The sequence below is a fragment of the Amblyomma mixtum genome, chromosome 4 (genome assembly GCF_055824585.1).
Source record: "Amblyomma mixtum isolate Tamu chromosome 4, ASM5582458v1, whole genome shotgun sequence".
NCBI classification, from domain to species: Eukaryota; Metazoa; Arthropoda; class Arachnida; order Ixodida; family Ixodidae; genus Amblyomma; species Amblyomma mixtum.
This window is the reverse complement of record NC_143015.1, coordinates 100,568,366-100,588,585: the sequence shown is the minus strand read 5'-3', so window position 1 is coordinate 100,588,585 and position 20,220 is coordinate 100,568,366. Positions and strand designations below refer to the sequence as shown.

Here is a 20,220-nt window from a genome sequence, read left to right as displayed (position 1 = left end):
GAAATACATTACAACCCCTGTTGTTACAACCCCTGAAGTTTACAACCCCTGTTGTTGTGGCTAGGGCTTTGACCCGCCCCAGAGCCAGCCACAGTGCAGAAGCTCTGCCCTGGCTTCTTCTGTTCCGCACCTCAGTGCACTCGAATGATTTGCATGCTAGACATATTACACCCAAATTACACCCATCAAACGCAGTTTTCTTCCGTGGACGTGAAAGAATAGTTGCATTAACTTTGTGATACGTTTACTGTGAGCAAACTCTATTCCATTCGGACGCGTCAGCTACACTGAAGCTTTTCTCGGTGAATATATTTCAGCATCGTCTAGTATGACAACCCACGCTTGTAAATGTTAAGCCACTGCAGAAGCTGACTAGAATCAACCGCCTATAGCCTTAGTTCAGTTCACGAACAGCTGCTCTGTCTAGCCGTTCTCAGCTTTAAGTAGGCGTGAAAACTGCAGACTGCCTTATTCCATGGTTAGGGCTATATTGGTCGGGTCCGGTTTAATGCCTTCAGGGCAAGCGCCAGTGGTTTAGAGAGAGAGTGAAAGGAACTTCATTGGCCATAGGATTTGGAACATGTAGGTTCTTGGGTCTCCGCACGACCCCTCTGCGCTAAACATTCATGAGTTCGTGGAGGTTTAGCGCAGTGGGTCATCCTTTCTATCCTCAGCCTCCACTTTTCTCTGCCGTAACTTTTGTGGGATGCCGTAGACAACACCACGTGGGACCGAAGAAGTAGAAAAGGGCGCGAAGAGCTCGAGCCATTTGTGCGAGCTCGAGAGCAGCACGCGAAGCCCGGCAGGCCTGCAGTACTGTTCACGTTGGTCAGCGCATCGTAAGGAGACAGCCCCAAAGCATCAAAATGACAGAAGGTGAGCGCCTCTTTCTCGTGTGGCCTTTTTCGACACCTCCCGCGCTGGCGGAGGGGTCAGAGCGGTCACCTGCGATGTCGGAGCGCGCAGGACCATATCCCAGTTGCTGCGTCCGCGTTTCGGTGGAGACGAAACACTGAACACGCCCTTTTGCTGCGCCATGTCGGCACAGGTTAAGGAGCCAGAGGTTGTCCAAGTTAATTCGGAGCCCGACCGTACGGAGTCCTTCCGGAGGACGCTGAACTTTGGACGAGACTACTAAGCCGGCAGCCGGCAGAGTAGCCCACAGGGAACTTTGCCGGCAGTTTGGCCCCGTTGGCCCCACGGCACAATGAAACGACACTGCCAGTGATCTATTTCTCCGAATACCCTGCACAATACGCTCTCGGCTGCTGCCAGTCAAACATTAACCAATGAATCTCAGAATGCTGCCTAAAAGGGACTCACTCCAAAGGGATACAAATATTGTTTTCTTCCTTTTTCATTCATAAAACAAATATTTCTTCGAGCAAGGACTGTACGTGTCACGTGACTACAGTGAGCCACCAAGACGACACTGCCGAGATTCTGTTTTTCGGGCTATTCTACCGGCTGCTGGCAGTATAGCCACTTCCTTGAACTATCCCTGTTGATGTGGTATGTGGAATTTGACGGCGAAAGGTTGGACATGAGCGAAGAGAAACGGCGCACTGAACGGCTGCAGATTATTGTCCACCAAGGGTTCTTTCACGCGCTGCGATATTGCACAGCGCACCTAAATTTTTCCGGTTCGCCTACGCCGCAAAGCAACCGCCACTGCTGGGGATTTTATTCCACGCCCTTAAACTCAGCACTGGCCGAGCCAAAGCAGTGAACTCCGCAAATTAGGTGGGAGTCGCAGCGCACTGCCATTGAGCACATTGGTTAAAATTGGACGGGACAATTAAGCTCCGCGTTAAGGGTATTAATGCCCATATACGCGGGGTTTATCATTTTCAACTTTACATTCATATGCCTCTGGGAATCCTCATACCACTCCTTGTGCAATAGTGTAGCGCCCTGCGCCGCTGCGACACTGCCCTGTGATGGCAGGCGCTGGCACCGGTGTATTTTGTGCGACCCAAGTTGCTCTTCCCGAGCAACCTCTCGCGAATAATCATTAATTTAGCTGCCACAGGCCAAGCCCATTTTTCGCGCATAATGCCGACGACGACTCCGACGCCGCCGGATTTTCTGCACATCGAGAGCCTTATCGGTTTGTCGTCCTATGGTGGCGACATCAAGGCCACGACAGTCAAATTTCGATCGAGGCGAAATTCTACACTGCCCTGTGATTTACGATGTCCGTGCACTTAAAGAACCTGGGGTGGTCGAAATTTCCGGAGCCCTTCACTACGGCGTCTCTCATAGCCTTTTGGGACGTTAGACCGCCGTAAACCATCAAGCGAAAAATTGCGTAGACAATTTGGCAACTGAAGTGTTGAGAGGCGGAAGCCGACGATACTATGCCGTGACGACTTCCGGTGAATGTGATGTCACACCGTTCCTGTGGCGATATCGGTACCCAAATTGTACATCTTTCGGGGATCTCAAGTGCTAATTACGCTTAATTACACAATTCTCCATCTAATTTGGCACAAATCCGACGTTTTTCCGACCATTCAGTGAAAATTTTCATTATGGCGTGACGACTTCCGGTGGATGTGACGTCACACAGTTCCCGTGGCTTTATCGACGTCCATGCTATTTGGACGCAATTTCGACATTTTTGCCTGTAATTAACTAATTCACCTACAGTAATGAAACTTGGCTTCTAGGTCCATTTTGTCCTCCTCTACCTGAATCAATCATCAGGTTTCTTTTATCGTTTTTAGTTCCCTGGTTCCCGAGTTAAACGCGTGTGACACGTATTGTTAACGGACGACAGTATGAGCCATTAAAGGCCTTCGCCTTAATATAAAACGGCCGAAAAGACATGATAGGCTGTCTTTTATTCGTCCTTTTTGTCTCGGTCTCCTCCGCTTTTCTTTTCTTGCTAAAAAGGACGAGTGGTACAGTCAACTTTAACAAATCAGGAGCTTTTGTGGCGACGGAAGTGCCGTCGCACACCACACGGCTCTATTTGTATTTTGTTGCAGCGTTTTTCGTTCGCGGGGAATGAGGTGGCTCATGGGGGAGCGGGCCTAGAGCAACCAAAGTTATTGGCCACAACCTGCTCGACCGGTACGCTCTGCCCTATTAAAAGTTCCGAACGCCACATTTTCTGTCCTTCTCGGCCATGATTCGATCTCGTTAACCTCGTGCTGCGATGGTAAAGATTATTTTGTATGGACTCCAGAGCGAGCAAGTAGTGACTGAGGGGGAGGAACAACAGCGAGCGGTATTTTTATAGCGGCCACGGCGATGGCCTTTGGGGCCGGATCTTCGTATCCAGTCTGTATTACAGATGTGACTTAAGTTTTCACTTTCCTTTCTGCTTTAGAAGTCGAGCGAAGCCTTCTGTACAGCGGCGGCGAGATGAGTCAAATGGTCTCCGGGTACGGGTAAGTTCAGACCATTCATAAATCCCGCTGTGAACTCTTTTAGTTATTTCGCGCTGACCATACCAGCTCCCGAAGGAATTGAGGGTTGAGACAAAGCGGACGCCATATTGAACGTTGCAGAATTGAACAAAAAGCCCGCCTAGACAGAATTTGCCATTTAGGCTCACTCCAGCGTTTCCAGACTCTATACCCTCAAAGTCCCCAGCCACACAGGACTGGGCCCGCTGCACGAAGAAATTGCGCGCACCAAAGGCTTAATTACCGACTCCTATTACTTTTAAACAGGCTCATTGATTCAATTATTGATGTACAGTCTTTGTCAAAAGTAACCAGGCTGCATGGTTCGCTTCTACCTCATACAGTGGAGCCCTTACAGCTTCCCTCAAGCTCAAATAGCCGTTAAAGGTAAGTACTGGGGGTCTTCTTACCTTCCAACACCCTTCGATCTTTAGGAAAGCCACAAGGGCTCCACTATACAAGCTAGAAGCAAACCATGCCGCCTGGTTACTTCGTGTTTCGTTTTCGACTAGTTAAAGTTTCTTCATTGAAAGCGTTTAGGCCAACCGTTTTGATCACGGGCAACACCATCACGACTTATGTATGAACCCTTGTATCAAGTGTTATTTTTTTCTTGTATTTTCATGTGTAGTTCTCCCTACATGTGTGTATATATGATATATTATATAGACTGCAAATGCCGCTGCCTAATAGTTGGTGCGAACCCAGTCAAGCGCCCTCGTTTTTTTTCTCACCACCTCCGTAATTTCTGTACGCAGTAGCGGGAATAAAAAATATTAATACGATTAATATTAATCTGCGCCCAGCAAGCTTTGCACTGCGTATCTTCCGTAGGCGGCGCATAAGAGCTCTCCGAGAGAGTGGCAGTGACCATGGCGCTGAAGTTAGGAGCATGCTACGAAGAGAGAAATTATGATGTAGCTGTTTCTCTCGGTGGACATTTGACCTATGCGGTGACGGGTGGCACAATGTTTGCTGCCTTTAGCTGCCCTGCACGAGATCTATCAAATAGCGGCCGAGGGATCCGCACTTCGATACGAGGGAGGCACGAATGACGCCAGTGTGCTGTGCGGTACTCACCTATTGGGCAGAAACGTGGAGGCTAACAAAGAATGTTCACCTTAAGGACAACGCAGCCAGCTATGGAAAGAAAAATGATAGGTGTAACTCTAAGAGACCGGAAGCGGGCGGAGTGGGTGAGGGAACAAACGCGGGTTAATGACATCCTAGCTGAAATCAAGAGGAAGCAGTTGACTTGGGCAGGCCATGTAATGCGAAGGCAAGGTAACCGGTGGTCCTTAAGGGTAACGGAGTGGATTTCAAGAGAAGGCAAGCGTAGCTGGCGGCGGCAGAAAGTTAGGTGGGCGGATGAGATTAAGAAGTTTGCGAGAATACGGTGGCCGCGACTGGCGAAGGACAGGGTTAATTAGAGAGACATGGGAGAGGCCTTTGCCCGCAGTGGGCGTAGTCAGGCTGCTGATGATGATGATGATGATGATCTGTAGACCGCAAATAAGGCCCCTCTTCCTGCTTAATCGCCCTGCTCACGGCACGGAGGAGGTATCAGCTGAGAGTGACAAAGCTGCAAAGTCGTTATTTTCAGTGTAACCAATTACAATGATTACAATAATTAAGCATGGAAGAGTGAGCGAAAGCTGGCACAGCGGAAAAGACACAGCTTTAGTGGTCGGCTTGGGGTCTTTCAGCGCGCACTGATGCAGCACAGCACACGGGCGCCTTTTGGCCTTTGCCTTCATCCAAACACAATATCCGATATTTGCGACAAAAAAATTTTAGTGTTGAAAAAATATAATTAACTGTTATGGAAATATTAAAGGAAATGATTCCTTCTTGTAATGTGTAATAAAATCTTTCTTTTTAAGGTTTTTCATCGATCATACTAAGTAAAGACGGCCATAGAAAACCAATGGGGAACTCTCTTGACGTGTGCTGTGCGATGTCAGTGCACGTTAAGGAACCCCAGGTGGTCGAAATTTCCGGAGCCCTCCACTGCGGCGTCCCTCATAGCCTAAGTTGCTTTGGGACGTTAAACCCCAATAAACCAAACCAAACCAAAACGTTAATAGAATAAAAAATGCAAGCCTGCTGACGGGAAGTATGCGGATATAGTGATTGTTATAGTCAAATGTTATAATATATGACCAAAATTGCGTTCGTAAACGTTTTCATGTTTAAAAACGATTTTGTCCAGAATTGTTGGGTATGCAGCTGTCTCTGCCGGAAACGATATCCTTGTAACCTCTAAGGCCCAGCGCGGGTGGAGGTTAAACCCAAAAAAGAACTTGCACTGAGATTTCGCAGCGCGCTAAACAGCGTCAAGTCGGGGAAATGGTATGGATCCCTCCACTAACGACGTCACTGACAGGGAACATTGTTGCCTAAAGTAATAAATGTTGCCAGGCGGCCATCGAAGGTGCCGATCGAGACACTCGGCCAAAATCATAGCATAAGCAAGAATTCTGGACAAAAGCATATTCAGTCGGGAAATATTTTCGGGAGGCGATCTTTTCATGTATTGTAAGATTTTACTGTAACTGACATTACATCCGCAGATCTTTCGTCGTCAGGCTTGCATTCTTATGATATAACGTTTTTGGTGTCGTTAAAAACTTTCACCATTGGTTTGCACGGTAGTTTTGACTACTCGATGCGTGAGATGAAAAAACTAGAAAAGAAAAAATTTGCCGCAAATCGGAATAGCCCATTAACTAATATTTTTATAAAAGTGCCTCAAAATATTCCAATACTCAAAACTTCTGTCTGGACATGAACCTGTGGTAGAAACGAATTTCAGCCCCCCTTCATCATCAATATTCAGCTTTCAGCTTTGTGTGTAATCTTTTCTTTACGTAATCCTTCGATTGTTTGCTTGATCCAAATGTTGACTGATTGATTGATTGAAAGACTGAGTGATTGATTGACTGATTACTGACTTACTGATTGACTGTCTGATTGGTTGATACATTAATTGATCGATTGGTTGCGTTTCTAAGTGTCGTGAATGTGTCTCTCTTGTGTCCAAACCCTTTCGCGCAGTTAAATCTTTTTTATTAATTGAGTGACTGGCTGACTGATTTATCGATAGATTGCAGGGAGCGAAGAACCGAGGACGAGGACAGCTATCCGGACGAGGCCCTTCCCCTTATCTGCTGTTGTATCGTGGTCCTTTTTGTGATCATGATCATTCTTCTTCTCTTGCTTTCCGGTTACTATAGCGGTGAGTATTATCAGCGCCACACAAATCTCCCGTCAGCATTGCACCCTCTATTGAGTTGTCTACACGTGTGTACGCGTTGCCATACGCAGACCTCACGGAATCCACAGCGCTTGCAGCCGAATGCACGAAGACTAGAACGACGCACAAACTGCCCTTGGTTATCAGCTATTTTTGAAGCAATCGATCCGCACCTTTTAATATGCTAGAAAAGTAGTGACCCGCCAGCGTACCTACGCCAAAAGATACCAGAAGGAAAACTGCATGACTGCCACTCAATAAATGAGAGACCCGCGAGGCTAAACCTCAGCAAAACAAAAGAGACAAAAAAACGCAACTAAAAACCTAAATAAAACGTGGCCAGAGCGGATTCAACAAATGGCAACAAATAACACGGGCATGACGTTAACAAAGTCAAAACGAAAATTCAGGGAGTGCGAAAAATAGGTAAACATTAAGAAGGGATATGTGAGGGAGTAATGCACGAGGCCTAAATATGGTAGAATGAGACCGAAAAGAAAATGCAATTGAGAATTTTCATAGGAAAGGTTGAAAGGAGGCTTAGCAATGCATTTAAAGGGATATTAAGAAAAAGGACCATACTGATCGCGAGAGAAACGAAATGAATAAATAAATAAACATCTTCTCTAAAACCGAGGTAGATGTGTGTGCCAACGGAGCCTGCTTTATAAGTTGGCTGCTCACCCTGCAGACGCTGAGTTGAGCTCTGGACTTCGCGAACACAGGAATAACGGCAAAAGGAATTGGGATGGCATTTAGGCTCCGCATTAAGGGTATGACGCGATAACGTTTATGGTTTAATGCCAAGACATGCGGAATAGGCCATTCTCCACTTACCACTCACAGATCCCTGGGAGTCCTCATACCACTCCTGGCGCCGTGGTGCAGCGGTTAGGCGAAGCGCCACTGCCCTGGGATGGCAGGAGCTGCTTGTGCGAACTAGACTCCTATTGTCAAGCAACCTTTAGCGGGCCAATCAATAACTGCCACCTGCTACGCTGGTCAATTTCCTCACAATCCGGTGGGCAGGTTGCGATGACTCCACAAGGGGCGTCGGCGTTGGCCCATCGCCAACGCCGACGCCCGAAAATTTTATCCGACATGGGGATACTAACTCTCGCGTTAAAAAAAGAGCTAACTCACTCGGGCAACAATTAACGCAACCATTACTAGCATTTGGCTAGTAATGGTCGCTAGAGGTTGCTCTTGCAGAGCGACCTATCACAATTTAACTGCCGTCTGCCACAGTGCACAGTTTCTCACAATTTGGTAGCAAGGTTGCAATGACATCAGAAGGTTATGTGACCGAGGTCATAGGTGGGTTCTCTGGAGATTTTTCGTAGATTTTTTAGCTAGGAGTGGTACAGGGACTTTCAGTGATGTATGAATATAAAGTAGAGAGTCATCAGTTCCGCATAAATGGACATTAGCTTATTGACGCTACTTTAAGGACTTAAGACGCCGCTAAGCTACCCCGTCCAGATCTTTTCTTTTTTGTTTGCCGTTCGTCTCTGCGATCGTTATGTCAGTAGCCGCTTGAGAACGGAAGTGAAGTGATATTCTTGCGTGGGGTAATAGTAATTAATATTTTCCAATACAGACTTATTAAGGAAGTGAACATTCATAAAAACCATGAAAATTATGGGCGGATGATTTTTTTGTCGAGTTGAATAATGGGAAATAAGCAGTGCAATCACTTTCTGGGAGAAAAATTGACGGTCTATTTGCGTAGTTACGCCAGATGCCATTTAGGTGCTCTAGCACTTCGGGTTACACATTGTTACAGACGAGGTAGCATGGTCGTGTGCGGGAGAGAGAATTGAGGGACGTCTGAGACGAGGCTGCTGGAAAAAGACAATGAAAGAGGACTTTATACAGGAATATTTACAAGTGACCTGCAGGAACGCTGCATCACGACAGCTCATCAGGAGATCATTTTATGACCAAGAGCTCTTCGGCCGTGCCGCTGCCGGCTTTTTAAGAGTTCCCTTCCCTAGGGTCCCTAGATGGGGGCCGGGTTTCACTGGCACCAATCACAGACACACACGCACTCACTCACTCCCGAGAGATCACGCCGTCGTCACGCGCTGGGAGAGGGGAACGATGCCATCCACGTAGCGCAGACGCCGGAATGTCCATGAGCGGCGTTCGCGCTTTTCGAACGCGCGTTCACACTCGGTGTCCGGGAAACGCTCGCTCAACTGGGCAGACGGACGCGGCTTCCGTGGCAATCCAGGCGCTCACCCAACGCGCGTCTCGGGGTTTGTCGGCGTTTCGCTGCTGCCATGTCGTTGTCTTCCCCACGACGAAGGCGAGACGTAACAACTTCCGTTCCGATGTTCGGATCTATCGTTCAGGGATGGAAATTATTCATATAGCGCTAATGGGTTAAGGCTCATAAATGCGGAGTTGGTAATTCCTTGCTTTACATGCACAGTTCCCTCGGAGTCCTCAATGGTAATGGTAATATAACCGCATAAAATAGTTTGGTTTGGTTTGGATTGTGGGGTTTAATGCCCCAAGGTGACTCGGGCAATGAGGAACCCCGTAGTGCCGAGCACCATAACAACTGAGCCACCACGGCGGCGCATAAAATAGCCGTAACTTTGAGTTCAAAACACATCAAGGCACTCCCAAATAGATCAGTAGCCCCTAAAAAAATTAGTACGCTTCGTCAGTCGTTAACGGCTTGTTTAAAGTCAGTTCATTCTTTTGCATAACACCGGATAACTGTTTCGATTAATCATTACGTCGCATCAGAAATTTTCTTTGTTTTTCTTAAGGTTCCTTCATATGCCCCTGAACTCCTGAAGCTTGGAAGTCGCAATGTTATATGAAAGTTTTGTTATATTATGTTAAGCCACCGACTTTTCCGACTTCTAACCGTGGCGTGGATTCTATTCGCAGGTGAACATGGTGACGAAACGCGTAAGGAATACCTACAGGCTTGAGCCTTTTCATTTTTATTCCTTTCATCACAGGAATCATCTTTGCATTTGGAAAGGTCGTAATTGCTTTCATCTACTTGATCTTAGAAATGTGTGTCGATTCTAAGCTTAGCGCTTCCTGCTAGATAAGTAGATGAGTTTGCGGCCCTGCTCGAAGACTGCGGGAAGATGGGACCATTCCTACGGTTTTTTTTTTTTTGGGGGGGGGGGGTGGGGGGGAGTTTAAAATACGGTACATTGTTCGAAGAAGAATACAGAAAAAAGTTGACGAAAGGTGTCCTGGAATATTTTGCATTTTGTAGTTTTTCTTTTGTTCTCGTCATCATGGTTGTTCCAGTGGGAACTTAATATCCGTCAGGAAAGGAGCAGATACACTTGCTCTAGGAGATGTCGGTGCGCCCGTATATGAAACTTCTGAGAAGTCAAAGAAATAATTCACACGGCCATTTATTTCTTATGCGTCATAAGACCAATGTGGTACCGATAATAGGCATGTGGGCCGGATAACGGCTTTGAGGCCGGTTAAGTGATCTCGTTCAAAAAATTTCGAGGACACTTTGGCAACTAAACTGTCGAGAGGCGAAAGCCAAGGACACTATGGCGTGACGACTTCCAGTGGATGTGACGTCACACCGTTCCCTTGGGTATACAGATGCCCAAATTATACGTCTTTCGGGGATTTTAAATGTTAATTACGCTTAATTACACATCCTTCCATCTAATTTCACACAAATCTGTTTTTTTTTCGATCATTCTGTGAAAATTTTCATTATGCCATGACGACTTCCGGTGGATGTGACGTCATTCCATTACCGTGGCTATATCGACGTCTGCGTTATTTAGAACGCAATTTTGACATTTTTGTCTATAATTAACTAATTACTCTACAGTCATCAAACGTGGCTTCAAGGTTTATTTTTTTCCTCCTCTATCTCAAGCAAGCATTGTTTTCTCTTATCTATTTTAGTTCCCGAGTTAACAAGAGTTAAACGCTTCCAAACCCTCTGCTAACGCACGACAGTATGAGCCGTTAAAGGCTTTCGCCTTAATATTGCCATAAAGGCCGTAAGCAAACAATGGGGGTGGGATACGTGGCCTGCCTTTCAAATGGACATGTGAACCTTGTGGAAGGCGATAGCTAAATGAAATGAGGAGCACGATGTACACAGAGTTTAAACGAGAGAAGGTGTAAACGCCTGTATAAACTCACCGAGTCATAACATCGCGTAACGTCTACGGTGGCGAAATTCTCAACTACGCAGTCTCTCACAGTTTTTTGTTTTACTTTTCGGTAAACTTTTAGGTAAATAACCCAACGGCACTGAGGCGCAGTGAACGAGTTTGACTACGGTTACAGGCTACTTTCGAACTGTGTGTAATGTGTTCATCTTCGCTTAGTGATTACTTACACCAGCCTTCTCCGCACTTTGTCTGCAGAAACGGCGAAAGCCACTTACAGGGTTCCAGTGCCGGGGGGAGGACGTAAGTACCCAAGATATTGCTTACGAGGTTTAAATATCGGAGACATGATCGGAGGCTACACTTACATGTCAGAAGCAACTTTTAAAGGTCTCTTAGAAGCCGCATTTGTGCTGTTAATTTAATCTATAGAGCCAACAGTGTACTGTTAAGAGTACTCACAAAGCTGCAGAGTGTCTGATCTCAATGGAGAATAAGCGGCTAATAGGAGGCAGACAAAGCACCGAAACAGATGAGGGCGGTGTTGTATGGTCCCCGTCTTTTTAGTCTGTTATTGGTCGGTGCCCTTCCCCTAACCTGATTGGCAGTGCTCAGCAAGTATTACGCAGTCTCCCGAGCGTCACCAAAATGAGGTGCTTTCCTGGAGTTCACTGGCGCAGCCGTCATCAGTATGCGGCACAGAAAATCTTTCTTACAGAGCAGCTTGTCAATGACGATACTATCCGGATATGATTGCGCCATCAGACAAATGTGGTCCCTTAAGAGGCATGGGGCCGGATAGTTATCTAGTCCAGATATTGCGATATAGGCTTTACGCAAGCCACGCTGGTCGGATTAATGTCCTGCCGGTTAAAAGGACATGCGAGCCATTCAGGAGACTTGCGAGAGCCATTTGAGCAGCAAGAGAATCATGTAACCCGGATAATTCATGTGGGCCACATTACAGCCCTACAATTCGTGCGCAAGACATATGGGTCAGATAAGGGCCCTATCCCTGCTGAAAAAAGTTATGATGCAATAACCTTATACAGGCTTCATCATACAAATGTCATACAATTTGTATGATACTGTATGACATCTGCATCAAAATGTACAATTTTGCAAAAATGAATGACATCTGTACGACATTTGTGTGACGAAATGTAGGAGTGTATTGCATCATGGAATTTTTTCCAGCAGGAATAGGCCGACTAATAGCCATGCGGGCCGGGTAAAAATATTATGGACGTGATAACAGCCATGAAGACCGAGGAATGGGCGCTTCTGAGACTGATATCTGTGGTAAACTGTGGTATCTCTTGGATAGTTTGCCATACATGTCTCCCTATCATATCTTAGGTCGTAGGGCACTAGAAAAACGTAAGAGGGGTTTATTGGTAGAAGTGAGCGAAATTTCATTTTTAGTGCTTGCACCTGAATCTTCAACTGAGCCGTCCGAGCAATCAGGGCCTATAAGCGAGGGCAGATGTAGAAGGATGCATGTGTATGCCTTGAATGTCTCTGGTAGCCACAAAGAATGATAGGAACATGACAGGACAGTGTCATGCCAGTGTGTTCACAGGGACAGTGTAACACTGTCGCTGTGAACAAATCACAATTTTGCAGATACCCAGCTCCCATTCACAGTTGTTCTTTTGCTGGCAGCCTGCAGTTTAAAGGGATCACTTGGGGCAGTTCCTGTTCGTATTTGTGGACAATGGTCGTTGGTGTTCCGCACCAAGGTCGCATCTTCTTTTACATTCGTGTTGGGAAATTAATGCTATTTTATAAAATCTAGTGTCGGTATCTATACCAACACGATCGCTCGAGGCGGTGTTTCTTTATTTCTTTAAAATCAGTCACATTACGAGGCCAACAGTTAAGGAAACAGTAGTCTGAAATCGCTATACATCCACTTCCTTTTGTTCTGAAGTTAGCCCTTCTGTGACCGTCCCTAATCGTTTTTTTTTCAATACGCAATCATGCAGCACCACCGGCAGCTGAGACACTGACCCCCTCTGGAGGTGAGCCATTAAACATAATATGCGCTTTTTCCCGGGCCTAGGACACATGCCGCCTCCTGTACTTTTTCCTGTTTTCGAGTTTCCTCTAAGGAGATCGGACTTGAACTCTGTTGCGCGTTTGCTGCAGAAAGAAAGCGCAGCAGTGGCTGCATTAGACTTACATATCTTCGTTTTGATATATTGTACTACTTTTTCTCACCAGCTGTTTCGTCAGTTGCGTAGTGAAAATATGGTGCAATACTTCTAAGATACTCCTTCAAAGATCGAAGAGGAATCTGGACGATATAGCGGCATTCGCAAGCTCTTTGCAGTGACCAAAACTGCCTCAGTGTAGAGGCTGTGCGCCGTTCTCCTGCGAGAAAGTGTAATAATGCGATGGCATTAAAAGCCTCTTGAGGAAACGAAATGTGTGGTCGGTCTTAAAGTTTGCCCACTTCCAGGAGAGAAGTGACGTCACCACAACGGTACGTTCGCATTGGCTGAAGGTCAGTGATGTCACCAGACCAAAATATTCCCATTGGCTGGAGGAAAGTCATGTCACCAGGCCGGAAGTGGGGTCACTTTCGGTACAGACGTGAACAGCTTCCACTGCTATCGGATTGCCTTAACTTAACGTATATAGGTGTCTTAATTCTTTGGCCAAGTAGGGAAGCTTGGTATACAGGAAAGCCGCACAGTGGCCTCGAGTGACCCCACTAGCCCTCTAAATTAAAAAGTGGCGTTCTAAATTATGTAACGATGGGAAAGTTCTCAAATGCAGACTTTCTTTAGAATCATGAACGATGAAAATAATGCACATAAAAAATGTTCACCCTCCAGGATGATTTAACTCTGCACTTTCGGGCCTTCATAGTCCACATCTGTCTCAACACAATTTTCCTAGCCTGTTGTACTCCTTTTGATTCATACCTGCCGTAACAACTTGCGAATAGAAATCTGTTGATATTTTCCACTTCAATATACTTTAGAAAATTTTGAAGCGCTTATTCTTGCCAAATAAGAATACATACTCACCGGAGAAATAGTAGAGCTACCGTAAAACGCAGAGGTTTTCGTCTTCATTTCAGCGCCAGGCTTGAGATATTCTATGCAACACATTCAATATTTAAGCTCACTTTCATTCAGACCACGTTTTCGAACATTGCATGTATGCGTGTGTTAAATACTGTTGAGGTGGTGTTCATGAATGTCTCGGCACATGTCCAGCAATTTAGGGCCAAAATTTACAAAACTGAAAAATTTAGAATACTTTTACTGAAATATTTAAGGTAGTGGTCCGCTATTCTCATATGTAGCAAAATATTTTGTTTCCATCGGTCGCGTCGAACCGTCGAGACTCCCATAGAAAACCAAAAAGGAACGGTTTTGACGATAGCAATAACCTTAATAGAAAAAAAATTCAGTACTGCCACCATGTGATCTGCGGATATAATAAATGATATAGTGAAGTCTTACATTATACGAAAAAACTGCGCTCATGGAAGCTTTCCGGCTCGATAATACTTTTGTCCAAAATTGCTGATTATGCAGAAGCTTTAGAACACCACAATGTTGAACGCAGTCTTCATCATACATCCCTATTACCTGCTAAACCTTATTCCACGTAACTATTAATGACAGAGCGTTCGTGTTTTCCTCTTGCTTGCTTCAGTGACCAGCCCCGGACCTCAACCAATCACAGCTCCAGAAACCAGCACAATGACAGCAAGCCAAAGCGAATGGTCCAGTACTACCTTGAGCTCGAGTGTTCCGGCAACGTTGAGCACCGAAAGCTCATCGACGACGTCTGCAACTCCGTCCACAAGTGCAAGTACCTCCCCGGTCACGGCTCCTCCGACACCACTCCCTACAACGAAGTCTACCCGGCGTCCGGTGCCGCCGACGACAGCATCGACAAGTTCGACAACAGTGACGACGACTACGTCGACAGCGAGAACCACGACGTCGACCACCAGGAGCACAACACGGAGCACGACGCGTTCGACGACGACGAAGTCAACGACGACAACAACTAGCACGACTACCACGACGACGGCCACCTCGACCAGTACAACCACGAGTACCACAACGACCACGACAACGACCAGTACAACAACTACCACTACGACGACGACAACGACGACCAGCACGACGACCAGTACAACAACCACGGCCCCACCGGCCACGACGCCTGGTTACGACTTCAGTAAGTGCAAACATGAGCTGAACTTCCTCAGTGCGTTAAAAACCTAGGCACAACTGAGAGTGCACGTCCGAATTTCATAGAACCCCAGGTGGTAGAAATTTCTGGAGCCCTTCGCAAAGGCGTCCCTCATAGCCAGAGTCGCTTTGGGGCGTTAAACCCCCACATCCCCTTGTTCCATTTGTACATTAAAATGAAAGGCTAAGCGTGAACGGTGTGCGGAAAACAAAAGCAGGCAGGTTGTGTGCTGTTCAATATCCCGAAGCTGGACGGCGCCTGGGAGGAGTGCTGTAGCAAAGGAACCCCGGTTAATTTCGTCCGCGTCTAGTTCATTACAAGCCTCCTGACCACCTCCTTCTTGAAAACTCGCTATTCTCCAGTAGCTGCCAGGCATATCCGGAACGCAGGCCATGAAAATATTTCTACATGATATATTACCGGCAGAAATAAGCTTTCAAAATAGGTATTTCGAAATTTCCTGTTGCCGTGGCTCCTCTTAATCGGTTCCTCTCACAGATGCGGGCGAAAACCTTTGGAAAGCGATTTTTACACCCTCCTCCATTGTTAAGGCCTTGCGGAGTACACCCGGCCAAACCTTTAACTTCCTCGGGCGTTGGATCGCTAAATGCACATTGTAAAGGTTCTTTTCGGCTACACCGCTGGTATATGCGTGCTGTAATTTCACGCTTGAGATGGCATTTCATGGGTCCTTTTTGTTAATATAATGCTTGAGTGGAATACTTGCGTGTTTAGATCGGAGTTATCAGAAATATTCATCGTCTGCCACTACGAAGAGCCGAAACAAGCGGAATACGCGGCAATCGTTCTGGTCCATATGGCCTCTTCCTGTGGGTAACACCTACCACTCCTTTCATGGCGGACAAGTCGTTTACCTAGTGTAAGCGCAAATGTGCCACCAGAATAATTGCTGCGTTTTCCGCTCTTTGTAGTGACAGACAATAAATATTTCTGATTAGTTTGATTTAAACGCGAAGTACTTCACTCAAACTTTGTGAACAAAAAGAAACCACGAAATGCCATCTCACGCATCCAATTACACCGCGAATATGCCAGCGGTGTAGCCGAAAAGAACCTTTTACAAGGCGCATTTAGCGATGCAACACCCGAGTCAGTTACAAATTTGGTCGGGTGTACGTCGGACGCCTATAGCCTCACCAGTTAACTTTGGCTACCCTTTGATTCCCGCTGCATTTACGGTGGCGCTTCGGGACGCTATAACCGATGTGCTCCTGGCGTTTGAGACACCGCCTCATTGCGAATACGCCTGCGCGTCAGAGACGATTATCGGTGAATAAGCGCCACTTCCTGAATTCGCATAAGCACTCCCACTTCAAAGTTTCCAGTCTTTCACTAAACTCAGGACTTGCACCGAAGAACCTCACTAAGCGATGACAGGGTAACAATGAAGCTCGAAAGCCTCCTACTGATACATGTTAAATAAAGCAAGTCGGAAATTCGAGTGACTCGCCTAACCGGCGCACCACTGCGCCACGTGTGGAATGATGAATCTCAGCGATTTGTGAATGTAAGCAGAGAATGGTCAGTTCTGCATAATGGCCAGTAACCGATCCACGAGATCGCCTAATACCCTTAGGCAGACCGTAATCGTTCCCCCAAATTTTCGTTTCACTTCAGCAGCCAACCAACGCTTCTACGGCTCTGACAAACACTATGTAAAAAATGAAACATATATAGCCTGCACACATATATGCCGTACCGCACTAATTTTAGCTTTTAAACATGTATATACCACCGAATATAATCCGGAAAATTCGATATTCTAAATTAATCCCGAGCCCTGCAGTACACTCTATCTGCGTGTAGCTTTGGCATGTTGAACTGCGCATCTATACCATATAGCATTTCGTCATCAGTGATGGCGTGCGGAAAATGAGTGGCGCTGTAAGCGATTACTGCGTTAAAGACAGCAGGAAAACCTTCATTGAATCTGAGCTGTGAAATCTCCCCGTCGAACTATTCGTTCAAACTGTGGACCAGCGCAAAACAGACAAGGCACCAAGGAAAGAGAAGACGACACGAGCGCCCGTATCGTCTTCTCTTTCCTTGGTCCCTTGTCTGTTTTGCGCTGGTCCACAAATCAATTACTTCCAACTCGCCCAGCAAAACATATTGTTGAACTGGTCGTGTACCGGCATGCACTGTGAACAACCTGCTTTTTAAGTCCTCGAGCCTTTCTCCCCGACACTTTTGTCCTTCGCGTGGTCATTTGTTTCGATGACATTGCTATAACTACTTTTCATAGCGCATGCTCCACGCGTGTTCCTATTCGGCTGTTAATTGATAAGAGGAGCGCTGCATGAACACCTGCTCACCACGTGCTGCGTGCCGCTATTGCGCATGCACATAAGCTCTTGATGCGGACGGGGTTACGTCAGCTGGCCGGCATCTGCTGGCACCCTTAGGGCCAACTACGCATGCGCAGTGGCGACGCGCTTTCAGCGGTAAGCGCTAGCTGTCATAGAGCGTGCTTTGCTAAGTACGTCTAATCTTCTGCAAAATCTCTTATGTTCATTCCTCTAATTCAAGCAAATCTTTTCTCATTTCTTACAGCCCCTACGCCTGGGAAACCAAACCGTAAGCGTACATTCTGATGCCGTGTTGCGTAACCTTGCCTTGCGTTTACGGGCTAATTAGTTTAACGTTTCATATAAGCGCGATCAGTCCTCGAGCTTTTTCAATAGGTTTTCACGCCGGAAGACTCCCCAAAGCATCCTGACGTTATTTTTGTCATGGTAAAAGCTTGTTTAAGAAGCAGAAGCATCTTTGCATGCAGGGAAAATTTTTTAGGCTTTAAACAAGGGCAGGCCCGACGCCTCTTTCTTTTTTTGTAGGAACACCGCCGTGGACGCATGACAATTTAGAGGTGCAGCTTCGAGTAGAGTAGTAGCAGTAGTAGTAATAGTAATAGTAGCATAGTAGTAGTAGTAGTAATAGTAGTAATAGTGTTGGTGGAGTAGTGGTGGCGGTAGAAGTGGTAGTGGAAGTGGTAGTGGCTAGTGGATCTGCAGTAGTAGTAGTAGCAGCAGTAGTAGGTAGTAGTAGGTAGTAGTAGTAGTAATATAGTAACAGTAGTAATAGTGTTGGTAGAAGTAGTGGCCGTGGTAGAACTGGTAATGTAAGTGGTAGTGGGTAGTAGTGTTAGTAGTAGAAATAGTGTGGTAGTAGTAGTAGTAGTAGTAGTAGTAGTAGTAGTAGTAGTAGTAGAAGCAGTTGTAGTAGGAGAAGTGGTGTTAACTTTATGCAGCAAACTGAGCGCCCATCAGGTCGACGGCTTGGCACACCACGGCCAGTTCATCCTCCTTGCTAGAAGATCCAGCCGGACACGCAGTGATACGGGGGGAGGTTGGGGATTACATAAGCGAGGATTAATTAACAACGGGGTAAAGTAGATTACAATGATTACGAATAGCACAGAAGGAGGGAGAGGAACGGCAACAGATGGAGACGATTGTGATAGAAGTAGCTAAGCGCCGGGGCTCTGAGGTTATTGGCTTCAACATTGCGTAAGATACGGGATTAGAGGGCAATGAGTGAGAGGTACGGCGCCAGGAGGCGGTTCAATCCCTCCCAAAACTGCTTTCAGGACCACTACAAGCTGTGTTTTTGGGCGTGCGACTGGTCACTGGTGGGTGCGCTGAATGAACAGATTACCACGACCCGCTGGTGAAAACTGAGGGCAAGGTTCAAACTACTTTCGTCCTCGCAGCCGATATGAATTCCAGCCCAAATAATATGCATCGCATGTTTGTATCCCCGAATCTGTATACAAGAAAATGCCGTGATTCCCTTCAGTTTATTATGAACAAAAATTCTTGGCACATAGTGTTTCTTTAATATTTATGTTTGACACATAGAGTAACATAAACTCAAAAAGTTTAGAGTGTTTTTTTGTGTGTAAGTATTGGCGTCGAAATTGTAAAGATATCCTACTGTAAGCTGCTACTGACAATTAGTGGTCTCCTGTGTGCCCTAGAAGCTTCCCAAGAAGCCTGACAAATACAGGGTAAAAAGTTGGCGGCACAGGACGCGCACGCACAAGACAAAGAGCGCAAAGCGTTGTCGTCCATGCGTCGTCGTCGCCGTGCATTCCTTACTTTGTGTACGCGTTCAATATCATAGGTACTGTACCTCGTATGATACATACTCCAACTGGCCCAACTAGCTCCGTTTCTTCAATACCAGCCTGACAGAGGTCCACGAAACCATTCCGTTAATTTATACAGAAAAATAGCAAAGCCTTCAGGCAGCGTATGGCTATGGAGTGTTAGCAATACCGATCGAATATTTTGTCATTAGCCGTCTTCACTATATCCGATAGAATTTTTGTTATATCCTAATATCTACTTTTTTATGCCAACGTATACATCGCAAGGAGAAAATTGTTTGACAACACTGCGAATGCACTGCGTTAATTACTTTGGCCGTGATGGCCGTGTGAAGTTTAAAAAAGTAACGGTTTGGGGAAACACAGGTCGTCGGCGCGAATCCCTATGATGCGCTACGCAATGATACCATCCACTGGTCCCACTTGAATCACCTTGAGCAAAGCGAGTATTAGAGCTAACGCACTGAAACAAGCTGAGCTTGTAAAGATGTAATACATACCGTTGTGACGTTTTGAGTATAAAACTGCATAGGACGTAAGATAAAGTGCATGCCCTGTCCTCGCAGGCAACTTCACACTCATATGCGTCTTCGAGTACATCAAGCGCCAGAAATTCATCTGGCCCAAGATTCACCAGTGCACGGACTATGTCTACATACGGGCGTTTACATATTTCAATGACAAGACAATCAACCACGAGCCGCTCGTGTTTACTACGAAGACGAGAAAAGGTAAGGTGCCATACCCGACCATTCTGGACAGAAGGATTTTTGAACGGGAAAGGGCTTATCAACGAAATTTTGTAGCATGTTTTAACATTTCATTACAACAATCAATGCATCCGCAGATCTCTCGTCGGCAGGCTTATATTTTTATGCTAGCAACGTTTTTGTTATCGTCACAAATGGCACAAATGCAATTTTAACAGCTAACGGTGTTCAAGATTCTTGACCACTGGCCGCGGCGAACATCGGCGGTAAGGGCCTGCCAGGCCCTCCTAACCTAACCTAACCTAAGAGTGTCGGGCATGCACGCAGGCTGCAACTTTGCCGAAGCATATTGGTCTTC

General features: G+C 46.2%; 1 protein-coding gene and 1 long non-coding RNA gene across 2 annotated transcripts; both read left to right on the top strand.

Moving 5' to 3' along the window:
- The first annotated feature begins 866 nt into the window (after positions 1 to 866).
- On the top strand, positions 867 to 12,864 carry LOC149347597 (uncharacterized). The gene is made up of 6 exons (XM_089541609.1): positions 867 to 876; positions 3,338 to 3,398; positions 6,530 to 6,654; positions 9,580 to 9,600; positions 11,058 to 11,102; positions 12,788 to 12,864. The coding sequence occupies exons 1-6, from the start codon at positions 867 to 869 to the stop codon at positions 12,862 to 12,864; spliced, it is 339 nt and encodes a 112-aa protein (XP_089397735.1).
- A 1,679-nt stretch (positions 12,865 to 14,543) lies between these two features.
- On the top strand, positions 14,544 to 19,841 carry LOC149347596 (uncharacterized). The gene is made up of 3 exons (XR_016292543.1): positions 14,544 to 15,008; positions 17,598 to 17,621; positions 19,719 to 19,841. It is a non-coding gene; the product is annotated as an uncharacterized LOC149347596 (long non-coding RNA).
- The last annotated feature ends 379 nt before the right edge of the window (positions 19,842 to 20,220 follow it).

Coding starts and splice junctions, on each gene's coding strand:
- LOC149347597 (XM_089541609.1), top strand. Junction 9,601..11,057: donor TGAACATGGTGACGAAACGC/GTAAGGAATACC, acceptor CTTTGTCTGCAG/AAACGGCGAAAGCCACTTAC. Junction 11,103..12,787: donor TCCAGTGCCGGGGGGAGGAC/GTAAGTACCCAA, acceptor GCAATCATGCAG/CACCACCGGCAGCTGAGACA.